Raw genomic sequence first — 24,996 nt, forward strand, 5'->3', positions numbered from 1 at the left:
TCTGCAAACTTGATGAAGGAGTTAGATCCGTTCACAGGCCTGCAGTCGAGTGTGAAAAGGGAGTAGAGAAAGGGGCTCAGTACGCAGCCCTGTGGTACACCTGTGTTGAGGGTGGTGGTGGTGGAGCAGATGTAGCCTAACCTAACAAGCTGAGGCCTGTTCGTCAGGAAGTCCATAATCCAGTTGCAGGTAGGGTTGTTGATGCCTAGGTTTCCACGTTTGACGATTAGCTTGGAAGGGATGACGGTATTGAAAGCAGAGGTGAAGTCTACAAACAACATGAGTGCATAAGTGTCCTTATTGTCCAGATGTGTGAGCACGGAGTGCAGCGCCATGGACACTGCATCATCTGTGCTCCTATTGTTGCGATAGGCAAATTGGTATGGGTCCAGTGTGGGTGGTAGAGAGACCTTTAGGTGTGCCAGAACCAGCCGCTCAAAGCATTTCATAACAATGGGTGTGAGTGCTACAGGGCGGTAGTCGTTCAAGCACGTTAGGTTGTTTTGGAATGATCACAATGGAGGTGGATTTAAAACATGCTGGAACCACTGCTAAGGCGAGGGACAGGTTGAAGATGTCCGTGAAGACCCCAGCGAGCTGCTCGCACATGCCCTGAGTACACGACCAGTGATGCCATCTGGGCAAGCAGCCTTGCGCCCGTTGATCCGGCTTAGTGCAGTGTGAACATCAGTGGAGTTAAGGGTGATGATTGGGTGGTCAGCAGAGGGTGTGAGCTTGGTAGCGGTTTCCTTATTGTCTCTCTCAAAGTGAGAATAAAAGTCGTTAAGTTCGTTCAGAAAGACGGCATCGGTGGCTATGGGGCTGGAGTGGTTGGGTTTGTAATCACTGATGGCCTGGATGCCCTGCCACATGCGTCGAGGGTCAGAATTGGAAAAATGCTCCTCTAGCTTCAGTACGGGGTGATCTGCTTCTGGGTTGTGACACTATCAATGGTGGAATTGATGTAGTCCAATACAGAGGAGGTGTAACTGTCGATGTCCGTGTGAGAGCCACTGGTGGCCTGAGAAGCAAACAGACTCCAGTCTGTGTGTAGAAACCTTTCCTGGAGTGAAAAGTCTGCCCCCGCAAGCCACACCTTGATGGTCTTCACTGATGGCTTCACACGATTAATGAGAGGTGAGTACTTGGGGGTGAGGAACAAAGAAAGGTGATCAGATTGACCCAGGTGGGGGGTCGCAGCGTAAGCTTCAGCCATGTATGTGTAGACATGGTCCAAAGTTTTGTTTCCTCTTGTGTGGCAGGAAACATGCTGGTGAAATTTAGGGAGCACTGTCTTTAAGTTTGATTGATTAAAATCCGGTGTGTTGTAGCCCGCTAACTCAATAGCGTTGTCCGGTATCCCGCCGTGTAGCCATGTTTCCGTGAAGATTATACAACACAATACAATACAGTTTTATTTATATAGCATATTTAAAAACAACTTGCATTGACCAAAGTGCTTAACAAGGCCAAAAGATATAGAATACAAGCACATAAGCAACATAGTACATAAAAAGAAAAACATTTTCTGATAAACTAATGAAAAAAGGCGTTTTCAAAGAGGATTTAAAAAGTGACAGAGTTTGTGCTGATCTAATATAAAGCAGTAAGCTATTCCACAGCTTGGGTCCATAGGCTGAGAAAGCAAGGTCGCACCTATTTTTTAGTCGAGTTCTTGGGACGGAATTTGGGAATTTGAGTGCCCCGATCTCAGTGATCTTGACTGAGATACAGGGTGAAGCAATTCAGATAAGTACTGTGGAGTCTGATTTTGTAGTGACTTTAAACTGAACTTTAAAATCAATTCTAAATTTAACCGGTAACCAATGGAGCGAGATCAGAACTGGTGTGATGTGGTCAAATTTACGGTTCCCTTTGAGGAGGCGAGCAGCTGCATTTTGGACTAATTGTAGATGGGTGATGCATTTCTGTGAAGCACCAATGTATAGTGAATTACAGTAGTCCAATCTGGATGTTACGAATGCATGCATGGCAATCTCAAAGTGCTAAGCAGACAAGAATGGCTTAACCTTAGCTAAGAGACGGAGGTGAAAGAAACAGGATTTAACCACAGCACTAATTTGCTTATCCAATTTAGAGGTAAATTAAATGTGTTCAAATTAAAACGCTGAAGCTGTTTAAAAGATGAAATGTGCAGCTTAGCTGTGGATGACTGGTTTAAAGAAGTGTCTAACACAGTACTTTTATTGCAGGAACAATCAATCTCTCCAGAGAGTTTAAAAGGTGAGATGAGTAAAATATTTTAATATACAAATTTGTCCTTTTTAACTGTAATTGCGAAACGTGTTACATGTGTTTGGTTTGTCTGATAGCTGTCAGAGTTTATACTTTAAACTACTTTGTGAAGATTCACTTCATGCAAACTAATTCATTACAAATTAATATTAGTTTGTGTGGGGAGGGGTTTCTTTGGTTTTCTTTATTGTTTGTATTATTAAATTCTCTTTAGATAAGCAGGGTTCATATCTCACTATAGCACTGAATTACAGTGATTAATCTTACTGTATCACTTGAAGAGGGATTTTAAAAGGTTGGACTACATACAGATTTAGTTTTCTTGCTTCAAACAGGGATGCACAAGATTTAGCCAAATTTATGCATAAAATATATAATATTTAATGTACGCAATATAGTTGTACTTAAACTATTATAGTTCAACATATTTGTATCTTGGCAGAAATAACTTTTAACTTTATTTTTTGAATATTTTTTGTTGATATATCCTATATTTATTCTAATATATTATACAAATTTATCACATTACTGATAAATTGCATAAACTCATTATATAAATGTTGTTTTAGTTTGACTGGTGGAGAATCTCCTAAACCCAGCTGTGTGTCCATGAAGAGTGAAGAATCAATGGTTTATCCACTTCACTTCAGTTCAGGAGACTGTGATGATCCAGATGTGAGGTGAGAACAGTTTAGACGAGTAAATCACTTCATCAGTCTTTATTCTCTGATCTGAGTCTGTGCTGTTGATGTTACTGCAGATATTCACTGAACACTTTACTGACAGATACACACATTAATCCATGTGTTCACTGTATGAAACGCATATTTTTAGATTAGATTAGATTCAACTTTATGGTCTTTACACATATACAAGTACAGTGTAACGAAATGTAGTTTAGGTCTAACCAGAAGTGCAGTTAGCAAGTGCAGGATATACAGTTAGAATAAATACAGAATACAATATTGAGAAAATATAATACAGTGGGCATGGATTATAAAAATATTTTGCAGTAGGAATGTTCTATGAAAATATGACAGAAGGTATATACTATGAACAATATATACAGATGGCTATATACTATGAACATTAATGTACAGGTGGATATGAACAGATAATAATTTAGACTAAAATAGTGCAAGTGACTTAGGTATGCATAAATTATTGACATTGGCTATTAAAGTTGCTGTGCAATAGGTGAGTTAATGCAGTTGTTGAAGTTACAGTGCAGTGGATGAGTTAATGCAGTTACTAAAGTTACGGTGGAGTATACGAGTTAATGCAGTTAATAGGTTGCAGTCCAGAAGATGAGTTAAAGCAGTTTATAGGTTACAGAGCAGTAGATTAGTTAATGCAGTTAATAGGTTGCAGTCCAGAAGATGAGTTAAAGCAGTTTATAGGTTACAGAGCAGTAGATTAGTTAATGCAGTTATTGAAGTTACAGTGCAATAGATAAGTGAAAAATATTTCATTTATTGTTCAATTACAGAAACACAACAAATGTCTCATTCAAAGGGAAGCACATGGAGTCTGTTTTCCAGGTGAGTGTGTGTGTGTGTGTGTGTGTGTCTGTGTGTGTGTGTGTGTGTGTGTGTGTGTGTGTGTGTCTGTGTGTGTGTGTGTGTGTGTGTGTGTCTGTGTGTGTGTGTGTGTCTGTGTGTCTGTGTCTGTGTGTATTGGGGAGATCTAGGACTGTATGTTATTTTAGGTGGATTCGCTGGAACACCTCATCCACACAGACACTCCCGATTAGAGAGCGAGACTGGACACAGTTGACGTGGCTTTAATGAATGAATTACCACTCCAAATTACACACAGCACGATGTTTACTGTTTGAGCCTTTACATTGATCTGTACTGGTATATGCAATGAACAAATATAAATAATATATATAAGGAAGTGTGCTAACTTAATGAGCACATTTTAGCTTGAACTTAACATCATATAAACATCGCTACAAAATAGCGTTAACTTAAATATGCGCCGAATATCGCCCCTTCATTTGCACATCAAAATAACTAATATGCGATCATTAACGGATCGTAATAACCCACCAAGTAAGTCTTCTCCCCGACTTGAACCTCGGCCGACCGGACATGACCGTCTGCACTCTCTATCACCTTGACAATCCTCCCAATAGGCCACTGCGCTCTCGGAAGCTGGGGATCGACGATCATAGCGACTGTGCTCTGAACAAGGTCGTTGGTGGGCCACCGCCACTTCTGCCGGACTTGTAGTGAAGGAAGGTAATGCCTAAGGAACTGAGCCCAGAAGTGGTCCACCATCATCTGACAGTGGCGCCAGCGTCTTCTTGTGAGGGTGTCAGGAGCGTAAGAGACTTGGGGTAAGGAGGCGTCCCGCCGTCCCATCAGCAGCAGGTTAGGCGTCACAGGATCCGGATCAGCTATGTCTGATGAAACATAGCCCAAGGGCTTAGCATTGAGGATGCTTTCAACTTCGATTAATATGGTGAGGAGGACGTCTTCATGGAGGGATTGCGTGCCGATAACCACCTGGAGGGCTTTCTTGACGGACTGTATTTCACGTTCCCAAAACCCACCGAAGTGAGGCGCCGCTGGTGGGTTGAACTGGAACTTAATTTGATGGTTGGCAAGTCTCTCTTGTAGATCTGGGACCATAGCTGCGAACCCCTCTCTAAGCTCTCTCTCAGCCCCTCGAAAATTAGTCCCTTGGTCTGAGAGTATCTCAGCGGGGGTCCCTCTTCGTACTATGAACCTTCTCAATGCCAGGAGGAAAGTGTCTGTGTCGAGACCAGCCAGCAGGTCTAGGTGGACACAGCGTGTCGTGAGACACTTGAAGATCACCCCCCATCGCTTCTCGTTCCGGCGTCCAACCTTGATGACATATGGACCGAAACAGTCCATTCCTGTAGAGTAGAATGGGGGCTTTAGGAGTCGCAGACTGGACGGAGGAAGGTCTGCCATCATGGGAACCGAAGGCTTTCCTCTCCATTTGGTGCACTCAGGGCAGGTTCTCTGATGTTTTTTCACAGCCTGTCTCCCAGGTATAATCCAATACCGCCGCCTGAGTTCTGACTCTGAAAAGGCCCGGGTGCAAAGACTCTGTCAGGGCCCGGGTGTAGCAGACGTGCGTCCGCATCTCTGATGAGGAGTCTTGTGGTAGCATTGCTGGGATCAAGTACGACCGGTGGATGTCAGTAGGGCCGGATTCAATGCGCCTAAATCGACCTCCAGCTCGGATAAGGCCAGACTCTAGGTCTATCTCTGGAGCGAGTGAACTTAAACTGCTGCTAGGGGAGACAGGCCTATCGGCCTTCAGGCACTTGACTTCTTCAGGAAAGCTCTCTGCTTGGCTGGACTTCAGCAGGTGAGCCTCGGCACGATGGAAATCAGGAGTAGGGGATGATGGGTCTGCGGCCGGCCCGTGAAGCAAATGGTGCGTAGCCTTAACCAGATCCACCCAGTTGTTGAACAGTGAAATGTCAGGCATTGGGTCTGGAGGGCATATTCGCGTGAGGCCGCAGAAGATGGTCTGCTTGAGCTCAGAGGGATCTGCTGAGTTGACAGAATCTGGAGCTGAAGGCCATCTGCGCGATGGAGAGCGGAGGAAGGCTGGACCTTGGATCCATCGGTTTGGGGCAGCCAGTTCGGCTAGGGTCTTACCCCTTGTTAAGTTGTCAGCCGGATTGTTTTCTGTATCCACATACTGCCAGATGTGTGAAGCAGTCAGGTCTTGGATCTCGGAGACCCTGGTCCCAACAAAGACCTTGAACCTGCAGGACTCAGATGTCAGCCAGGTCAGGACTGTAGTTGAGTCAGTCCAAAGATAAGTCTCAGTGATTTTTAGAGTGAGCTCTCGCTGGATGAGGGATGACAGTTGAGCTCCAGTCAGAGCTGCGCAGAGCTGTAAACGTGGAATTGACTGTTGGCGCTTAGGGGCTAATCTCGACCTAGCCATGACGAAGGACTACTTGAACTTGGTTGACCGTCGTGGCAAGACGTTCCGAGGAGTCACAGAAGACGTGAAGAGTGTACTCTGTAGCTTCAGTGGCAGCTTCCAATGGAGCGTATGTTCGGGGAATGCACACACTTGCCAGTTCAGGAAGCTCTCTCTCCCAGCTTGACCAAGCCTCAACGATCTCTGGAGGAAGGTTCGGGTCATCCCAGCTCCTCTTCTTTGCCCACAGCTTCTGAACGAGGATATTAGCTCTCGTTGTGTAGGGGATGATGATCCCCAGCGGGTCATATTGCCGGGCTAGCACCTTGTAGACATGGCGCATGGTGAGCGTTTGACTCTCGGGAGGCTTAACTCGGAAGCCATGTCGGTCAGTTGGACAATACCACCGTAAGCCCAGTGCTGGCTCTTGTGGGTCGGGGCTTTTCTCTGCCAGCCATTGCTCTGCACTCTTGGCGCGGGCAGTAGAGGGTAGATGGGCGACGACAGCTTGGACGTTGCTTGCCCATTGCCGAATCTCAAACCTGCCTAAAGCGAGAACCTGCCTCAACTTGTCGATAAGAAGCTTTGCCGACCTAGGTGTTGAGAGGCTCTGCAGGCAGTTGTCCACGTAAAAACACTGCTCAATGGACTGCAGGATGTCCTCATTGCCTTCCACATGGTCCCTAGCGTGTTTTTGCGAATGTGGTGCAGCAGAGCTGCTAGTTGTCCCAAATGGCAGGACGCACCACTGGTAGACCTCAGGTTGCTGCTCCTGTTTGAGGCTCCTCCAGACGAATCTCGGTAGAGGCTGGTCATCAGGCAGGAGACGAACCTGGTGGAACATTGCTCGGATATCCCCAATTATGGCCACTGCATACTGACGAAAGCGCAGGAGGACACCGATGAGAGATGGACCGATGGTGGGACCTGCTAGGAGCTGTTCATTAAGTCCAAGCCCGTTGTAGGTGAAGGAGCAGTCCCATACAAGACGGTGCTTGCCGTTTTGTTGAACGAGGTGATGGGGTATGAACCACTACTCATTGGATGCCTTTGCCTCGTCGTCACTGAGCTTGACAACACAGCCTCCGTTGATGAGCTTTTGGATCTCGGCCTCGTACTGTTTAGCTAGAGCTGGATCTCTTCGTAATCACCTTTCTGTGCCACGAAGAAGGGGCATAACTGCTTCAGGTGTGGCTTTGAGTGGTGGTGCACCTTTGACACGGAGAGTGGGGTGGCGTAGCGCCGTATGTCACCCACCTTGACTCTTTCGGTGTGTGTCTCAAGGGTGTTTATGGCTTCTTGGTCCAGACGGGAGCGGACTGCCAGCTTCTCGTTTCTGAACGGAAGGATGTCCAGTTGCCATAGACGTTCGACATGTTGGTAGAGTTCATCTGGTGCTGGTGTGAGGGAGGTAAAGTAGCAGGAAGCAGCAGTAGAAACCGTACTTTCTGGACCTTGAAGTGCCCAGCCGAGGCTTGTGTGATTGCCTTTAGAACCAATTCTCACTGGCTGTTTAGCTGTGATCAAGTGTGTGCAATCTGCGCCAATTAGTAGCAATGGTTGCACTTCACTGAAGTCTGAGAGTGGGAGGCCCTGTAGATGCCCATAAAGTCTCTGTAAGGAAGGCATAGGGTAGGATTGCTCGGCTAGAGCTAGTTGGCCGGCTGTATAGGCATCTTTTATGAGGTGGCGCTCTCTCGGGTGTGCTTGAGAAGCTACATAGAAAGAGACAGACTCACCAGCAAGATGGGCGACATCTTGACGGATAGTACGTAGAGTGAGGGTCTCTGCTTCACCTTTGAGGCCTAGATGTTGGCCAGCAGCTGGTAGTAGTATTGTTCGTTCAGCCCCATCGTCCAGAATGGCATAGGTCTTCAGTGACTTGCGGCCGTGACTTATTATAATGGGCACCACCTTGAGATACACCTTTCTTCCTTGCTTGGAGTTGCTGACTGTGACTTGATCACGTGGAGTGATGAGGTAGACACTTGAGTCTGACTTTGCAACGTTGTGTAAAACGCTCAGATGAATCTCTTGACACTCGCTGCATGGTTTCTTTAAGGTGCAGGCTTCGGGTTGGTGGCTGGTCCGACCACAGTTACGACAGCGCTTACCACGTTCAAGCCATTTCCTGACGTCATTTGCTGAACGCTGTACAATTTCTGTGCACTGTGACAGATAGTGCTCTGTGCTCTTACAGAAGAGACATAACTTCTTGTACTTGGGATTATAGCGGGCTGCCTCCGCAGGATGACTGTCATCAGCTTTAGGTTTGTCAGAGCCATGATAAACGGACACAGACTGCCCTCGGGGCTTGGAAGCCGGAGCGTGTCTGTCTCTCCTCGAGATATGGGGCTCTTCAGGACGGTGGCATTGTGCCATTTTTGCAGATAGTCTTTGAGCTTCCGCCTTAACTTTGAGCCAATTAGCGAGGTCTCTAAGGCTGTAGGGGTTGAGTCGACTCGTGTTGAGACGGCCTTGTGTTTGAAGATGTTCTACAAAACTGTCTCTCATGTGCTTGGGCAGCTTGCTACGCAGTTTGTCGACATGACCGGTTGACATTATTTCCATCCCACTGGGTCCCTCTAATGAAGTGAGCATTCCTACCAGTAGGTCGACACTGAGAGCAAAACTCTGGAAGCCTTTGGTGTCTCCGGATTTAACATCAGGAGCATTTAAGATTGCAGCAATCTCACTTTGTGCGAGCTGATGTGATTGTCCATGCTGGCGCTGTAATGCTTCCATTGCAGCCATGTAGGGTTGGGAATAATGTCTGCAGGACTGAGCGATTAGCTTAGCTTTATCCAGGACTAGGTGCTCCATAAGTACACGGTACTTGTAGTACTCTGAGAGCTCTGTGTGAGGGCCAAGCAGGTGGTCGAGTGCCATCTTGAGGTCGGTGAATTCTCTCTCACTGTCATGGACCAGCTTTGACAGTTCAGGTACCGGAACAGGCTGCTTCAGCGGCTGGAAACTGTATGGAGACTGCGGAATGGTGTTCTGTGGTGGGAGAGTGTTGTATGCCTGGAGAGACAGACTTGGCATCATGGGCACTGTCTGGTAGACAGGCTGCACTGCAAAGGGAGGCTGAGGCTGTAGAACAGGTTGTAATGGCGGATCTGGCTGGTAGCTTTGGTGTGCAGTGATAGCTGATGGAGTTGCGTGTTGACGCCCCAGGTGCAGTGCTGGTGTAGCCAGGGGTTGGCATGTTGGCGTTATCACAGTTGGAGAGGGCTGGTATACTGGATAGGCTGGAGCTGTAGAACTGGGCAGGTATTGGACTGGCATAGGTGTAGCTGGGTCCCTATGCTGGACGTTTATAGATGTAGTCATGGGATGCATTATTGGATAGGCTGGTTGGTACAGTGTAGATGCTGTTGGCTGGACTGCTGCAAACTGTGAGATAGATGTTAATGTTGCTGGAAGGGACTGGGTTAGAATGTCCTCTTTGCCATAGCTGTGACTGGGGCTAGTGGTTATAGCTTGGGACAGTAATACTGGGCTTGTGGTGCTGGCAGTAAATGCAGCTGGCCGCATGCTGACTGCTGGTGTGCTTACCCAGGTTGTAATATCTGGCACTAAGCTTGGGTTCGCCTGTACTAATTGCGGTGAGGCTGGAGAACCTGGCTCACTGAGGCAGTAGTCTGTGAAGGTGTGGCTTTGCCAGCTGCACTCACTTAGGGCAGCAGATGGCGGCCTTCCACACACCGTTGGTAAGCTTGGATATGCGCTAACTTGTGGTGCTGTGGTCCACTGGCGCACCTTATCGACTGCTGCTGCTGGGAAATGACAGGGCGGGGGCTCGAGTGCCGAGAGTAGCTGGCCACCTGGAGTAGCAGACCCAGTCTGCAGGCTAAGTGACTGCAACTGCTGTGCACTGGCACTTAAGTTGTCATCCTGATGAGGAGCAGTATAAGGCATGAGGGACTGAGGAAGGCTGACCTGATAGCCCTGAAGGTAAGCTGGTAACTGCCGTGGGCGTCCTCTTGCTTCACTTGTAATAATTGATGCTCGCATTGTGCCCATTTTGCTGATATGGGTGAAGTAATTCGGCTCGAAGGACCAATATTCGGGAGATCTAGGACTGTATGTTATTTTAGGTGGATTCGCTGGAACACCTCATCCACACAGACACTCCGATTAGAGAGCGAGACCGGACACAGTAGAACAGCTGACGTAGCTTTAATGAATGAATTTCCACTCCAAATTACACACAGCACGATGTTTACTGTTTGAGCCTTTACATTGATCTGTAATGAACAAACATAAATAATATATATAAGGAAGTGTGCTAACTTAATGAGCACATTTTAGCTTGAACTTAACATCATATAAACATCGCTACAAAATAGCGTTAACTTAAATATGTGCCGAATATCGCAGCTTCATTTGCACATCAAAAGAACTAATATGCGATCATTAACGGATCGTTATAACCCACCTTTATCACAAACGCAAACAGGCATCAATGTGAAAATAAACTAAGCATCCGCGAAAGGCAAAACATAATGTTTCCAAGGACCCCTTAGCTGCCCAGCGAGGTGCCTGATGTAAAAACACTAAATTCAGCACTGCATCATTCCTTCACAATAAAATAAAACAGTAATAGGGAATTTACAACAGTGTGTGTGTCTGTGCCTGTTTTTCTTTTTTTTACCCCCAAATATGTTTATAAACCCAAAATCACAGCTGTATGTTTAAGGGGCGTTTCATGAGATTCTTTTACTGTCAGTCGTACTGCAGCTTTACACAGATTACTGTTATTATTACTGATGATTCTGAAACATGTTTAGATGTTTAGTTTCAAACTGATTCATTGTAGTAAGAAGTCACGATCATATTGATTTGAAATAGATCTCAGTGTGTTATCAATGCTGATGTGTATTTGATGCTTTGAGAATCATTTGAAGCCAAAATATGAATTAAAGAAAATATGATTTTGTTTCTGTAGTTCCCTTTCTGTCGGTCTCTCGACGTTGTGTCGAAGCCGACAGATGGGGTTCGCCCTTGAGAACCAGTCATCTCTGACTATTTTGAAAAGGCCAATGAAATTTGGCGAATGAAATTTGCATGCCGGGCCCCGCCCCCGGAAATCCGGGTATATAAGGGGAGCCGGCGTGCTCATTCATTTACCTTTTGTTCTTCGGAGCCTATGCATCGAATGACTACGACAGCTGATTTCCTGACGTGGTGCAGCGGATTGTCCCTTCCGAGCGATCATCCCCCCGGCGTTTCAGCAGTTCCAGAGGTGTTTCTGAAAGAGATATATTCTAAAAGAGCAAATTTCTAAGCGTGGCATGTCCCGCTGCTCTCGTGGTTGCGGTTCCCTCATTGAGGAGGGGGACGGACACGATGCTTGCGTCAGGTGTTTGGGGGTCCAACACGCTGAGGCAGCATTCGTGGAGTCATCCTGCCCGCACTGCGGGCAGATGGCGATACAGAAGTTGCGGTCACGGGTGGCTGCGCTCTTTTCAGAGCCAGCCACCACCTCGTCTGCTTCCCGCTCTGCGACCGCGGTGGCCACAGCCCCGCCGTCAGCAGCGGCGAGCAGCTTGGGTGGCATGGGGATTTCCGTGAGCGTAAACCCGTCAGCCGATGGCTCGCGGACCGTTCACGCCCCGACTCGCTCGTCTGGCCGTTCCCAGGAAGGCGGTTCCACACCGTCTTACTCCTTCGTCACGCAATCGGACTCGATGCGTGACGACGATGAGATGTCCCTCGCAGCATCGGAGGGCGACCTCCTGGCATCCGACCCTGACGATTCCTTCGAGCCGTCTCCGCCCGGAGATAGAGTTCAGGAAAAGGCAGACGTCGAGATGTCAGCCATGCTCTATCGGGCCGCCGCGAGCATCGGGCTGCAGTGCACCGCACCGCCCACGCCCCAACGCTCGCGGCTGGATAATTGGTACATCTGGTCCGAGCGCGGCTCCAAGCCGCGCACGCCCCCTGTACCTTTTTTCCCCGAGGTGCATGAGGAGCTCAGCAAGACTTGGAACGCCCCCTTTTCGGCTCGTTCCCGTCATGCTGACTCTGTCGCCCTTTCTTCCCTCGATGGCGGGGCAGCTAGAGGCTACGTTGATGTCCCCCAGGCTGAACGTGCAGTCGCGGTGCACCTGTGCCCGCAGACGGCGGCCACCTGGAGGTCTCGACCTAGACTCCCGTCCAAGCCGTGTAGGGTTTCGGCATCGCTGGTGTCGAAATCCTATAACGCTGCTGGACAGGCTGCCTCAGCTCTTCATGCCATGGCCATCCTGCAGGTCCATCAGGCCAAGGCACTGAAAGAGCTCCACGAGGGTAAGACCGACCCAAAGATTATGCAGGAGCTCCGCGCTGCCACCGACCTTGCCCTCCGGGCAACGAAGGTGACAGCGCGAGCTTTGGGTCGAGCGATGTCCACACTAGTGGTCCACGAGAGACACCTCTGGCTAAACCTTGCGCAGATGCGTGAAGCCGAGAAAGTTCGCTTCCTCGATGCTCCCATCTCGCAAGGAGGGCTGTTTGGTGACACTGTCGAGGACTTCTCCCAGCAGTTCTCGGCAGTGCAGAAGCAGACGGAGGCCATTAAGCACATCCTGCCCCGCCGCGACCCGACCGCCTTTCGGCCGTCGAGGTCCCGTGGAACGTCTGCCTCCCAGCAGCCCCGGCCTTCCTCTTCGTCAGCTCCGGCTACGGTGCCCCCTCCTCAGGCGGCCCCCCGGAAGAGGACGGACAGGAAGCGACCACCGTCTCGTCAGCAGCCGCCGCGGAAGCAGAAGCGTTCCTGACGAGCCGGACCCGGCGAGATCGAGATCGGGCCCGACCCCAGCCATTCCATCGCTGACGGGTCGGAAATGGACGGTCCCTGCCCCGTCCCAACATCTGCTAGGCCCTTTTCAGGGCCTAGCGCCCACTTCCTCACAAAAAGAGCAGTCTCTCTCTCTGGGTCCCCCTTTCAGCCGCACTCACCCTCCGCAGGACGGTGTTCGGCAACTCGACGTTGCGTTGTGGCGACACGCAAGGCCGAGTATAAAATTGCGCAGCCCTCAGCACTCTCACCTCGACGGTGCGTTGAGCTGCGCCGCCAGGCAGGCAAATCAGCGGAGCCGGCCCCCCCACGAGGCGGGGCCGGCACCGCTAGCCCACGAACCGCCCTCCCCAGGGGCGATGAAGCAGATCGTACCTCTAGTGCCCCTGTCGCAGTCTTTGAGTGCTTGGTTAGCACTCACCAGACCGTCAAGGTGGCTGGAGAACACGATCCGTCTCGGCTACTCGATCCAGTTTGCCAGACCTCCGCCCAGGTTTCGGGGCATCCTCTTTACCTCGGTCAGAGGCAGAGATGCTCCCGTGCTGCGGGAGGAGGTGGCAACCCTTCTGGAGAAGGGAGCGATCGAGTCCGTCCCCTCGGCCGAGATGTCCAGCGGGTTCTACAGCCCGTACTTCATCGTCCCCAAGAAAGGTGGAGGGTTGCGCCCCATTCTAGATCTGCGTGCCCTGAACAGGCACCTCCAGAAGCTGCCGTTCAGGATGCTCACGCAGAGGCGCATCTTGACGTCCGTCAGGCGTCAAGATTGGTTCGTGGCTATCGACCTGAAGGACGCGTACTTTCATGTCTCGATTCTCCCTCGTCACCGGCCGTACCTACGGTTCGCTTTCGAGGGGCGAGCATATCAGTACAGGGTCCTCCCATTCGGTCTGTCCCTGTCCCCACGTGCCTTTACGAAGGTCGTGGAAGCCGCCCTCACTCCCCTCAGGGAGAGAGGTGTGCGGGTACTCAACTATCTCGACGACTGGCTTATCTTAGCACACTCGCGAGAACTGTTGTGTACACACAGGGATCTGGTGCTTCGGCACCTAGACCGTTTGGGGTTACGGGTCAACCGAGAGAAGAGCCAACTCTCCCCTGCGCAGAGTTCCTTTTTTCTCGGTATGGAACTCAACTCTGTCTCCATGACGGCGCGGCTTACGACAGAGCGTGCACAGTCAGTGCTGAACTGCCTGAAACTCTTCAAGCAGCGACCAGCGGTCCCCCTGAAACTTTTTCAGAGGCTCCTGGGCCACATGTCGTCCTCGGCGGGGGTAATTCCCCTCGGGTTGATGCACATGAGACCGCTGCAGCACTGGCTACAGAGACGAGTTCCCTGGAGAGCGTGGCACACAGGCAGGAGGTTGATCGTCATTACACCTCTCTGCCGTCGTATCCTAACCCCGTGGTCATCAGTGACCTTTCTACGGACTGGCGTCCCCATGGGGCAGGTCCCGAGGCGCGTCGTGGTAACGACCGACGCCTCCTTACGGGGTTGGGGTGCGGTGTGCAAGGGGCACACAGTGTCGGGTCTCTGGACGGAGTCCCAGCTGTGTTGGCATATCAACCGCCTAGAGTTGTTGGCTGTTCTGTTGGCACTGAGGGGACTACGGTCCCTCGTGCAGGGCCAGCACGTACTGGTCCGATCAGACAGCACGACTGCCGTAGCGTATATCAACCATCAGGGGGGTATACGCTCACGACAGTTAACGCAACTTGCCCGACGCCTCCTCCTGTGGAGTCAACAGGTGACGAAGTCCCTGCGTGCCACTCACATACCGGGCGACCTGAACCAGACAGCCGATGCGCTCTCTCGTCAGTCGACGCCCCGTGGAGAGTGGCGACTCCACCCCCGTGCGGTCCAGCTTGTTTGGGTGCAGTTCGGGCGGGCACAGGTGGACCTGTTTGCCTCCCTGGACACCACCCATTGCCCGCTTTGGTACTCCCTGACCGAGGGCCCCCTCGGCACGGATGCCCTAGCGCACAGCTGGCCACGGGACAAGTGGAAGTACGCCTTCCCCCCAGTGAGCCTCATTGCACAGGTCCTGTGCAAGGTCAGGGAAGAGGAGCATCAAGTGGTACTAGTTGCGCCGTACTGGCCCAACCGGACTTGGTTCTCGGAGCTAATGCTCCTGACGACAACTCCCCCCTGGCCGATTCCCCTGACGAAGGACCTTCTTTCTCAGGGGAGGGGCATGTTGCGGCACCCGAGACCAGACCTCTGGAACCTCCACGTCTGGCTCCTGGATGGGACGAGGAGATCCTGAGTGGTCTACCCCCCGCGGTGGTGGAGACCATCACTCAGGCTAGGGCACCTGCCACGAGGCGGCTGTACGCCTTTAAGTGGCGCCTCTTCTCGTCTTGGTGTTCTTCTCGCAGAGAAGACCCACGGATTTGCTCGGTCAGGCACGTGCTGTCCTTCCTGCAGGAGAGGTTGGAGAGTAAACTCTCTCCGTCCACACTGAAAGTGTATGTAGCCGCTATCGCCGCTCATCACGAACCAGTTGCTGGAAAACCTTTAGGGCAGCATGACCTGATCATCAGGTTCCTCAGGGGCGCGAGGAGGCTTAACCCACCTCGATCGCGCTCCGTACCCTCTTGGGACCTCAATGTGGTCCTGGCGGGCCTCCAGAGGCCTCCCTTCGAGCCCCTCGGGGAGACCGATCTTTCTCATCTCTCGATGAAGACGGCTCTCCTGACGGCGCTCGCCTCCATCAAGAGGGTGGGGGATCTGCAAGCATTTTCCGTGTCCACAGAGTGCCTAAATTTCGGGCCCGGTGATTCTCACGTGATCCTGAGACCTCGGCCCGGCTACGTGCCCAAGGTTCCCACCACTCCCTTCCGGGACCAGGTGGTGACCTTGCAGGCGCTCCCCACCGGGGAGGAAGACCCAACCCCGTCCGTGTTGTGTCCAGTACGCGCCTTGCGCCTCTACGTGGACCGCACGCAGAGCTTCAGAGGCTCTGAGCAGCTCTTTGTTTGTTTTGGAGGTCAGCAGAAGGGGAAAGCTGTCTCCAAACAGAGACTGGCGCACTGGATCGTGGACGCCGTCACGACGGCGTACCGATCTCAGGATTGCCCGTGCCCGCTGGCAGTGAGGGCGCACTCCACCAGGGGTGTTGCCTCCTCGTGGGCACTGGCTCGGGGCGCCTCTCTGGCAGACATATGCAGAGCTGCGGGTTGGGCTACGCCCCACACCTTCGCGAGGTTCTACAACCTCCGCGTGGATCCGGTGTCAGCTCGAGTCTTGCAGGATAACACCAGGTAAGACCGGCGGCCGGCAGGGCGTACGCCTGCGACAAGCGCCAGCCCCCCTCTTGGGGGGGGTCAGTGCGCAATCATCTGCCTCCCTTCTTTCCCCGCGGGCGAAGAATAGGCATTCCATCCATCACTAAGCACTCAAGGCAGCGGGCTGGGCGGAGCAGCCTGCCACCTTTGGCGGGCACAAGTTGAGTTATCTACGTGTGACTCTAACCGACCTCAGTGCTCCAGACGTGGTAACCCCCCAGCAGGGTGGTTCCGTCTGAGATTCCGTCATGAGCTGTTCCCCCGGAACTCGTGACCTTCCCCGGGTGAGCATCCACCCTGCGGATTCTCGCACATACCTCCCATGAGTTCTTCCCTGCCGGTAAGACCATGCTGTTTCTCCACTGTATTCCCCCCGAGGGTGGGAAGTGGTCTCCGTAGCGCACCTCCCACTTGAGGGAATAGCGCTTACCCAGTGGTCCTAAGGCCGGACGGCTCTCGCCATTGGGGCCGTCTGAGTTGACAGAGGACAGGGGCTACCCATCTTTCTTGGAAGCTCTGGGTCCCCCTGTCTAGCTACTGGAAGGTTACAATCTCGCGAGAGCGCTTCGTCTGACTCGCCTAGGCTGGCCAACGTCGCTTCGCTGGAGATTGTGACGCGACTATTGCCGTGGCGTTTTCCATAGGAACCCCATCTGTCGGCTTCGACACAACGTCGAGAGACCGACAGAAAGGGAACGTCTCGGTTACGTATGTAACCTCTGTTCCCTGATGGAGGGAACAAGACGTTGTGTCCTTCTTGCCACGACAATAGCCGTCCGCTGCAGCAGTCACGAGATGCTTTTAGGCTCCTCAGCACACAAGGTAAATGAATGAGCACGCCGGCTCCCCTTATATACCCGGATTTCCGGGGGCGGGGCCCGGCATGCAAATTTCATTCGCCAAATTTCATTGGCCTTTTCAAAATAGTCAGAGATGACTGGTTCTCAAGGGCGAACCCCATCTGTCGGCTTCGACACAACGTCTTGTTCCCTCCATCAGGGAACAGAGGTTACATACGTAACCGAGACGTTTTGATGTGTGTTTATAGTGTTTAAATGTGTTACAGGTTTCATGAAATGAGGTTCAAGCAATTTAGAATAAAACTGTGTTCACTAAAATGAGCATTAAAACCTTTTTCTGCCTTCATAAGAAAACTAAATCATGTGTGTTTGAACAATTTTTTCAGGAGCTTGAGCACAAACTCATCTCTCTGATGAAGAAAGATCTGAAGATCTTCAAGAGTCTACTGAGTCCAGATTACCCATCATGCTCTGAGAGAGAAGAGGAGGAAGATGATGAAGATCAGATCAGAGTCAGAGAGATGTTTCTGAAGATCACACTGAACGTCCTGAGGAAGATGAAGCAAACAGACCTCGCTGACAAACTACAGACCAGTAAGAGCTCTCAGTCATGTGACTATGACATCACTTTACCTTCAGACGAACAGACACAGTGTCTGTATTTACTGATGATTATTAGTGAAAATACATTTACAGTTAATAAATCAACACAATAGAACCATGAAGCTTTTTGTGTTCATCTAATGTCATGATCATCAAAATCTTAAAACACTCTTAAGGTCAAATATAAATATTTTTTCTAATCGTATACATGTATTTTTATTTTTATTTGCCTTTGTTTATCAGAACTCGCCCCTTTATACATGAAGAAACACAAATCCAGACTAAAAGAGAAATTCCAGAGAATTTATGAAGGAATCTCAAGTCAAGGAAGCTCAACACTTGTGAATGAGATCTACACAGAGCTGTACATCACAGAGGGAGGGAGTGAAGACATCAATAATGAACATGAGGTGAGACAGATTGAGACGGCATCCAGAAGATCAGAGACACAAGAAACACAAATCAAATGTAATGACATCTTTAAAGTCTCACATGAACTAAACAAACCCATCAGAAGTGTGCTGACTAAAGGAGTCGCTGGAATTGGAAAAACAGTCTCTGTGCAGAAGTTCATTCTGGATTGGGCTGAAGAAAAAACAAATCAAGATCTTCACTTCATATTTCCACTTCCTTTCAGAGAACTGAATCTGATCAAACAGACAAATATCAGTCTGATGGATCTTCTTCATCAGTTCTTCACAGATACAACAGAACTGAGATCGACAGACTTTGATGATTATAAAGTTGTGTTTATCTTTGATGGTCTGGATGAGTGTCGTCTTCCTCTAGATTTCTCAAAGAATCCGAGTTTGTTTGATGTCAGAGATGAATCAGCGTCAGTGGATGTGCTGCTGACAAACCTCATCAAGGGGAATCTGCTTCCTTCTGCTCTGATCTGGATCACCTCTCGACCAGCAGCAGCCAATCAGATTCCTCCTGACTGTGTTGATCTGATCACAGATGTACGAGGATTCAATGACCCTCAGAAGGACGAGTATTTCAGGAAGAGAATCAATGATGAGAGTCTGGCCAACAGAATCATCACACACATGAAATCATCCAGAAGTCTGTACATCATGTGTCACATCCCAGTCTTCTGCTGGATTTCAGCCACTGTTCTCCAGAGAATGTTGAGTGAAGCAGAGAGTCCAGCACAGATCCCCAAGACTCTCACTCACATGTTCACACACTTCCTGATGTTTCAGATCAAACTGAAGAGTCAGAAGTATGATGGGAAATGTGAGGTAGATCTTCAGCAGGCTAGAAAGAGTCTTGAGTCTCTGGGAAAACTGGCTTTTCAACAGCTGGAGAAAGGGAACCTGATCTTCTATGAGGAGGATCTGAGAGAGTGTGACATTGATGTCAGAGAAGCGTCAGTGTACTCAGGAGTTTGTACTCAGATCTTCAGAGAGGAGTTTGGACTGAACCTGGGGAAGGTGTTCAGCTTTGTGCATCTGAGCGTTCAGGAGTTTCTCGCTGCTTTATTCAAGTTTCTGTCATTTCTTCAGAAAACATCAGAAAACTTCAGCGGATTGAGATCAAACATGAGTGATTTACTGAAGAGTGAAGTGGACAAGGCCTTACAGAGTGAGAACGGACACCTGGATCTTTACCTCAGATTTCTTCTGGGTCTCTCACTGGAGTCCAGTCAGACAATCTTACGAGATCTGATGACACAGACAGGAAGAAGCTCTGACAGTAAACAGGAAATAGTCGAGTACATTAAGATGAAGATCAGAGAGAATCTCTCTCCAGAGAAATCCATCAATCTGTTTCACTGTTTGAATGAACTCAATGATCATTCTCTAGTGCAGGAAGTACAAACATATGTGAACAGAGGACATAAGTCTAGTCTTACTGGAGTCCGTCTCTCTCCTGCTCAGTGGTCGGCTCTGGTGTTTGTGTTACTGAACTCAGAAGAGAAGATGGATGAGTTTAATCTGAGGAAATATGATCCATCAGATGAATGTCTTCTGAGGCTTCTGCCAGTGATCAAAGCATCCAGAACAGCTCAGTGAGTCATTTACCTGCAGTTTCACCTGAACATCTAACAGTCCACATTACTGTAGTTAATGTCCTACAGAGACACAATAAAACATGATGGAATTGTTCACTGCATCTATAGAGTGAGAGCTGCTCTCTTGTGGCTTTTTCTGATTTTCATTCATTTGTTTTTTATTTATAATCGTCTGTCAGGGTTCAGTTCTTGCAGTGATTCTCTATCAGGTGCAGATGTTGCTTCAGCTCTTGTGCAGATGATTCTCATTGTTCAAACATTATCTCTTGATGTGTTTATATCTTCACTGTTATCTTGTTATTTCTCTTTCAGTCTGAGTGGCTGTAATCTGACAGAGAAAAATTGTTCATCACTGGCGTCAGTTCTCAGATCAAACTCCTCAAGTCTGACAGAACTGAACCTGAGTCACAATAATCTGAAGGATTCAGGAGTGAAGCTGCTCTCTGATGGACTGAAGAATACAAACTGTAAACTGAAGACATTAAAGTAAGAAAATCCTTAAAGCAATAAAGTTAAACATGTGTATGTATTATGTAAATGAAGGTCTTCATAAGTTTATCAGAATCATCTTTATATGTAAGAGACTCAACAGTGACTGTCAGTCAATGACTCTCTGTTGATTCAGATTCATACAGAATTATCACCAAACTGAGATCATTTTAATAACTAACTTCAATATATTAAACTATTCATGATATTATTGTGATTTACATCTTTAAATGTATTACTTCTATCTTGTAAAAAGGGACATAATTTGATACATTGATGAATAATACAAATATATTAAATAATTGTTCTATTAATTATTGTCTAAATGTTATTGTCATTATTTCATTTATTTTCTTCTCTCTTCAGTCTGTGTAACTGCAGTATTGGATCTGAAGGTTGTGTTGCTCTGACTTCAGCTCTGAGATCAAACCCCTCACATCTGACACAACTGGATCTGAACTATAATAATCCAGAAGATTCAGGAGTGAAGCTGCTCTCTGATCTACTGAAGGATCCACACTGTAAACTACAGAAACTACTGTGAGTTACTGATCAAATTATCATTTTGTTATAAATGATTTTGTTTAATTCAAGTGACTGTCGAGTATTTTTGCTGTTTCACTTTTGTTCTTGTGTAAATTTGATGTAGTCACATTACTTGTATTATGTTTTCTCTTGGATAAACTCATTCTTCTTCTATTAATCTCATGTGTAAGTCTCTCTGGATAAAAACATTTCCCCAATTAATAAATGTAATTGTATTATACAGAAGGTTTCTCTACATATACATGAAGTTAACATGACATACTGTTCTTGTGTTTCTGGACACACATCATGTTTTACTGAAGTTCACTGTCACTCATAAAAGTTTTCAAGCTTTCATTGAAATGAGATCAACTTGATTTGATTATGAGTTTATTACTAAAGCTTTAGCACACTTTTGTTTTGTTATTTCTCTTTCAGTCTGAGTGACTGTAATCTGACAGAGAAAAGTTGTTCATCACTGGCGTCAGTTCTCACATCAAACTCCTCAAGTCTGACAGAACTGAACCTGAGTCACAATAAACTGAAGGATTCAGGAGTGAAGCTGCTCTCTGATGGACTGAAGAATACAAACTGTAAACTGAAGACACTACAGTAAGAAAATCCTTAAAGCAATAAAGTGTGTGTTTGTAAAATCAGTCGAGGTCTTAATAATTTTGTTTATAAACTCACTATTTTTTATAATCACAAGTGACTTTCAAGTATTTTTGCTCTTTCACTCTTGTTGTGTAAATGTGGTGTGGTAGCACTATTTGTATAATGTTTTCTCTGGGATAAACTCGATCTGCTTGTATCTAATTTGTAAATCCCTTTGGATAAAAGTTTTAATAATAAATAGAAATGTTATATATGAAAGTTGCTCTCCATTTGCATAAAGTTAAACATTACACTGTTTTGCTGTAGACACACATTCATGTTTTGCTGAGGTTTTATGTCACTCATGCTAGAAGTTAAGCTTTCATTAAAAATACATTAGATCAAATAATTTTGAGGATATATGTATTACTTAAATTTTAACTCACTGCTATTTCTCTCTCAGTCTGAGTGTCTGTAATCTGACAGAGAAAAGTTGTTCATCACTGGCGTCAGTTCTCAGATCAAACTCCTCAAGTCTGACAGAACTGAACCTGAGTCTCAATAATCTGAAGGATTCAGGAGTGAAGCTGCTCTCTGATGGACTGAAGAATACAAACTGTAAACTGAAGACATTACAGTAAGAAAATCCTTAAAGCAATAAAGTTAAACATGTGTATGTATTATGTAAATGAAGGTCTTCATAAGTTTATCAGAATCATCTTTATATGTAAGAGACTCAACAGTGACTGTCAGTCAATGACTCTCTGTTGATTCAGATTCATACAGAATTATCACCAAACTGAGATCATTTTAATAACTAACTTCAATATATTAAACTATTCATGATATTATTGTGATTTACAATCATTTAATTTATTACTTGTATCTTGTAAAAAGGGACATAATTTGATACATTGATGAATAATAATTGAATAATATATGAAATTATTAAAATATATTAAAGTATAATTAACAATATTAAATAATTGTGCTATTAATTATTTTCTAAATGTTATTGTCATTATTTTCTTCTCTCTTCAGTTTGGCGTTGTGCAGTATTGGATCTGAAGGTTGTGTTGCTCTGACTTCAGCTCTGAGATCAAACCCCTCACATCTGACAAAACTGGATCTGAACTTTAATAATCCAGAAGATTCAGGAGTGAAGCTGCTCTCTGATCTACTGAAGGATCCTCAATGTAAACTACAGAAACTACAGTGAGTTGTTGTCGTGTGAATTTGGTTTTGTAGCAATTCTTGTGGATAAAATATATCTGAAATGTCTTAAGATAATGAATGTGAGGAGTGTATTTAATATCTGATCTCTCTGATGTTTTACAGTATTGAGTGTTGAAGGTATCAATCGTCTTCACACCGTGATGTTGCTACAAGGCCAATAAGCAGATCACAGCAGGCATCAAAGTTTGTTTTGTTCTTGGACAGGAAAATCTGTGCTGGAAAATAATGTCTGTTCGCTGTACTTTTAATATTTAATATTGCTTTCTGTCACCAGGAACTTTACCCAAACAACATAAGCTTGTTTCAAATATAATACGTTTACACATTTTATAAAGCTGTATAACAAAACATGTCTTTTACTAAAGTTAACCATGGTTTTATTATTACAAGAACATTGAGAAGTCATTGGTAAAGAAACAAAGATTTTATTAATTTCATAAAGCAATTGATCAATATTTTGAACACAATATCAATGAATGAATGTACAACACAATATGATCGAACATCTCTGTTATAAATAAACTGTATTTAATCAGGCTAATAAGAGAATATAATCAGGTAAATATGAAAATAAAAATGATAATTTGATAACAGACAGAACTAATACGGCTAATATACGGCAGACGTTTGGAATGAAATAACTGAATACAAACATTATGAACAACAAAAAAGAACAAACAAGCAAAACCTCAACTTGAATCCTCACTTTCAGAGTGAAAGAGGCTGAAATTCATAAATCGAATAAAATAAATATTTTGTGTTTAACTAGCAAGATGTTTAATAAGTTATAATTTATACAATACATTAAATGAATGTACTGAGCCAGTAGATGGCAAATCGACTCCATTTATCAGTTTTCTCGGTCGCTGTGGCGCATTTCTCAGAAGCTATATTGTTATCTATCTATCGTTTATGCCATGTAGATCATAACACATAAGGCCTATAGGCCTACTGATTCAGTAGATTCATGAATGAATAGCTATATTTAAATACCCATAGATGCAAGATTATGGCAAAAATCATAATTCTTATTAATCCTCTTGATATTACAACATACTTTGAGGAAAATGCAACAACATTCAAAACAACTGATAATGAATAAATAGATTTCTGTTGTAGTCTCCAGTAACTGAAGTACGTACTTATTTTGTTCAAATAAAATGATTAAAAACGTAATTTCTGAAATAGTAAAAAGCTTAATGTACTTTGGAGGGATTGAACGATTCACTGGTTGTGTTTGAATCGCAATATATGTTTTGAACAGCAGAGGCCGCTGTTTACTGCAAACTTGTGTTCATGTTCTGGCCTCTTATGGCTCTCATGCTTGATTCATGAATTAATGAATTACGTACTGAATTTCGTCTTATATCAATTTTATAATATAAAATAATTATAATATACACAATATAATATGTTTATTTGACACAGAAGACTGTGGTAATGGTGCTGAAAAGAAAACATAAACTGAAAGAAATTGTTAAAATATGAACTAATTTTGTTACTGTTGTTTGCTCAGAAATGACCCAAAGTGTAATTTTATCGAAATGCTGCTTAATAAAACAAATACATTGTGAATAAGTATTAAACAAGTTAAACAAAATCGTGATTGTTTGTTTTATTAAATGAATCACCAAAAGAGTTTATGGCTCACAAGCAATATGTTTCTGATCCGGTCTAACAGTATTACATTAGAAAGAAGAAAAATTATATATGAGCTCATCATCATTTTATTTGTTATTTATTGTGTGTAAATCGTGATTTGTAAAAGCCATAGCATTGGTAAAATATAAAACCATGGTTTTGACAATAGTGCTCAATACTCAAAATAAAAGTGCTTACTACACTTTTACCACAAAACAACATTGTTAGATTGACTATTGCACGTGCTCCGTACTAAACAACAAGAGGCAGAACAAGTGTAATTGTTTGTTGTTGGAATTTTTTTTATTTCAATATAACACACCGCAACAGCAAGTGACTTTGCGTTCCCCTCTTTATGGCCCACACTGTGTGTGGAGCCCTGATATAAAAGACCCTTTTGAAGACTAATGAAGCCATAATATGAGATTAGTGAAGAGGGTTTAGCATTGAGACAGTTTGGGTTAAAGGTCAACACACTTAGCCATCTTGAACGACAGCTTCATCTAAATGCCCCACACGGAGACGAGGAACGAAGAGAATATGGGGGTTTCATATGAGATGTTTGGGTCACACATCATTTATTCTGCTTATTAACATCATCGATGGAGAATCAGTCTTATCAAAGCGTACATTGCAAATCTTCCACCTTTCACACTTGGCGCCAATTTCAATAAATCAAGGGAAAATGTTTGATGGATCAACTGTGTTTGTCTGACAATGTTTAGCTTCAAATCGCATGATCCACAGGGCTACCAAAGGACCAAATCCCTGAATAAGCTCAGGGTAGTGCTCGAGAAAGTGGTGTTTGGGGAGGAGCCTTGAGGAAAAACTTCCAGAAATCTGTTTCG

At 46.3% G+C, this 24,996-nt stretch overlaps 1 protein-coding gene across 1 annotated transcript in view; it reads left to right on the forward strand.

Moving 5' to 3' along the window:
- Positions 1 to 23,166, forward strand: part of LOC306891703 (NLR family CARD domain-containing protein 3-like) — a 24,727-nt gene extending 1,561 nt beyond the window's left edge. The window contains exons 2-12 of the mRNA XM_079452177.1: positions 2,214 to 2,244; positions 2,826 to 2,936; positions 3,746 to 3,797; positions 17,430 to 17,637; positions 17,890 to 19,660; positions 19,976 to 20,149; positions 20,519 to 20,692; positions 21,116 to 21,289; positions 21,735 to 21,908; positions 22,313 to 22,486; positions 22,610 to 23,166. Coding sequence (XP_079308303.1) covers positions 2,214 to 2,244; positions 2,826 to 2,936; positions 3,746 to 3,797; positions 17,430 to 17,637; positions 17,890 to 19,660; positions 19,976 to 20,149; positions 20,519 to 20,692; positions 21,116 to 21,289; positions 21,735 to 21,908; positions 22,313 to 22,486; positions 22,610 to 22,622 — 3,056 coding nt within the window. The 3' untranslated portion in view covers positions 22,623 to 23,166. The remainder of the gene's footprint in view (positions 1 to 2,213; positions 2,245 to 2,825; positions 2,937 to 3,745; positions 3,798 to 17,429; positions 17,638 to 17,889; positions 19,661 to 19,975; positions 20,150 to 20,518; positions 20,693 to 21,115; positions 21,290 to 21,734; positions 21,909 to 22,312; positions 22,487 to 22,609) is intronic.
- Positions 23,167 to 24,996: the final 1,830 nt, after the last annotated feature.

Source organism: Barbatula barbatula (assembly GCF_947034865.1).
Source record: "Barbatula barbatula genome assembly, chromosome: 3".
Taxonomy (NCBI): Eukaryota; Metazoa; Chordata; class Actinopteri; order Cypriniformes; family Nemacheilidae; genus Barbatula; species Barbatula barbatula.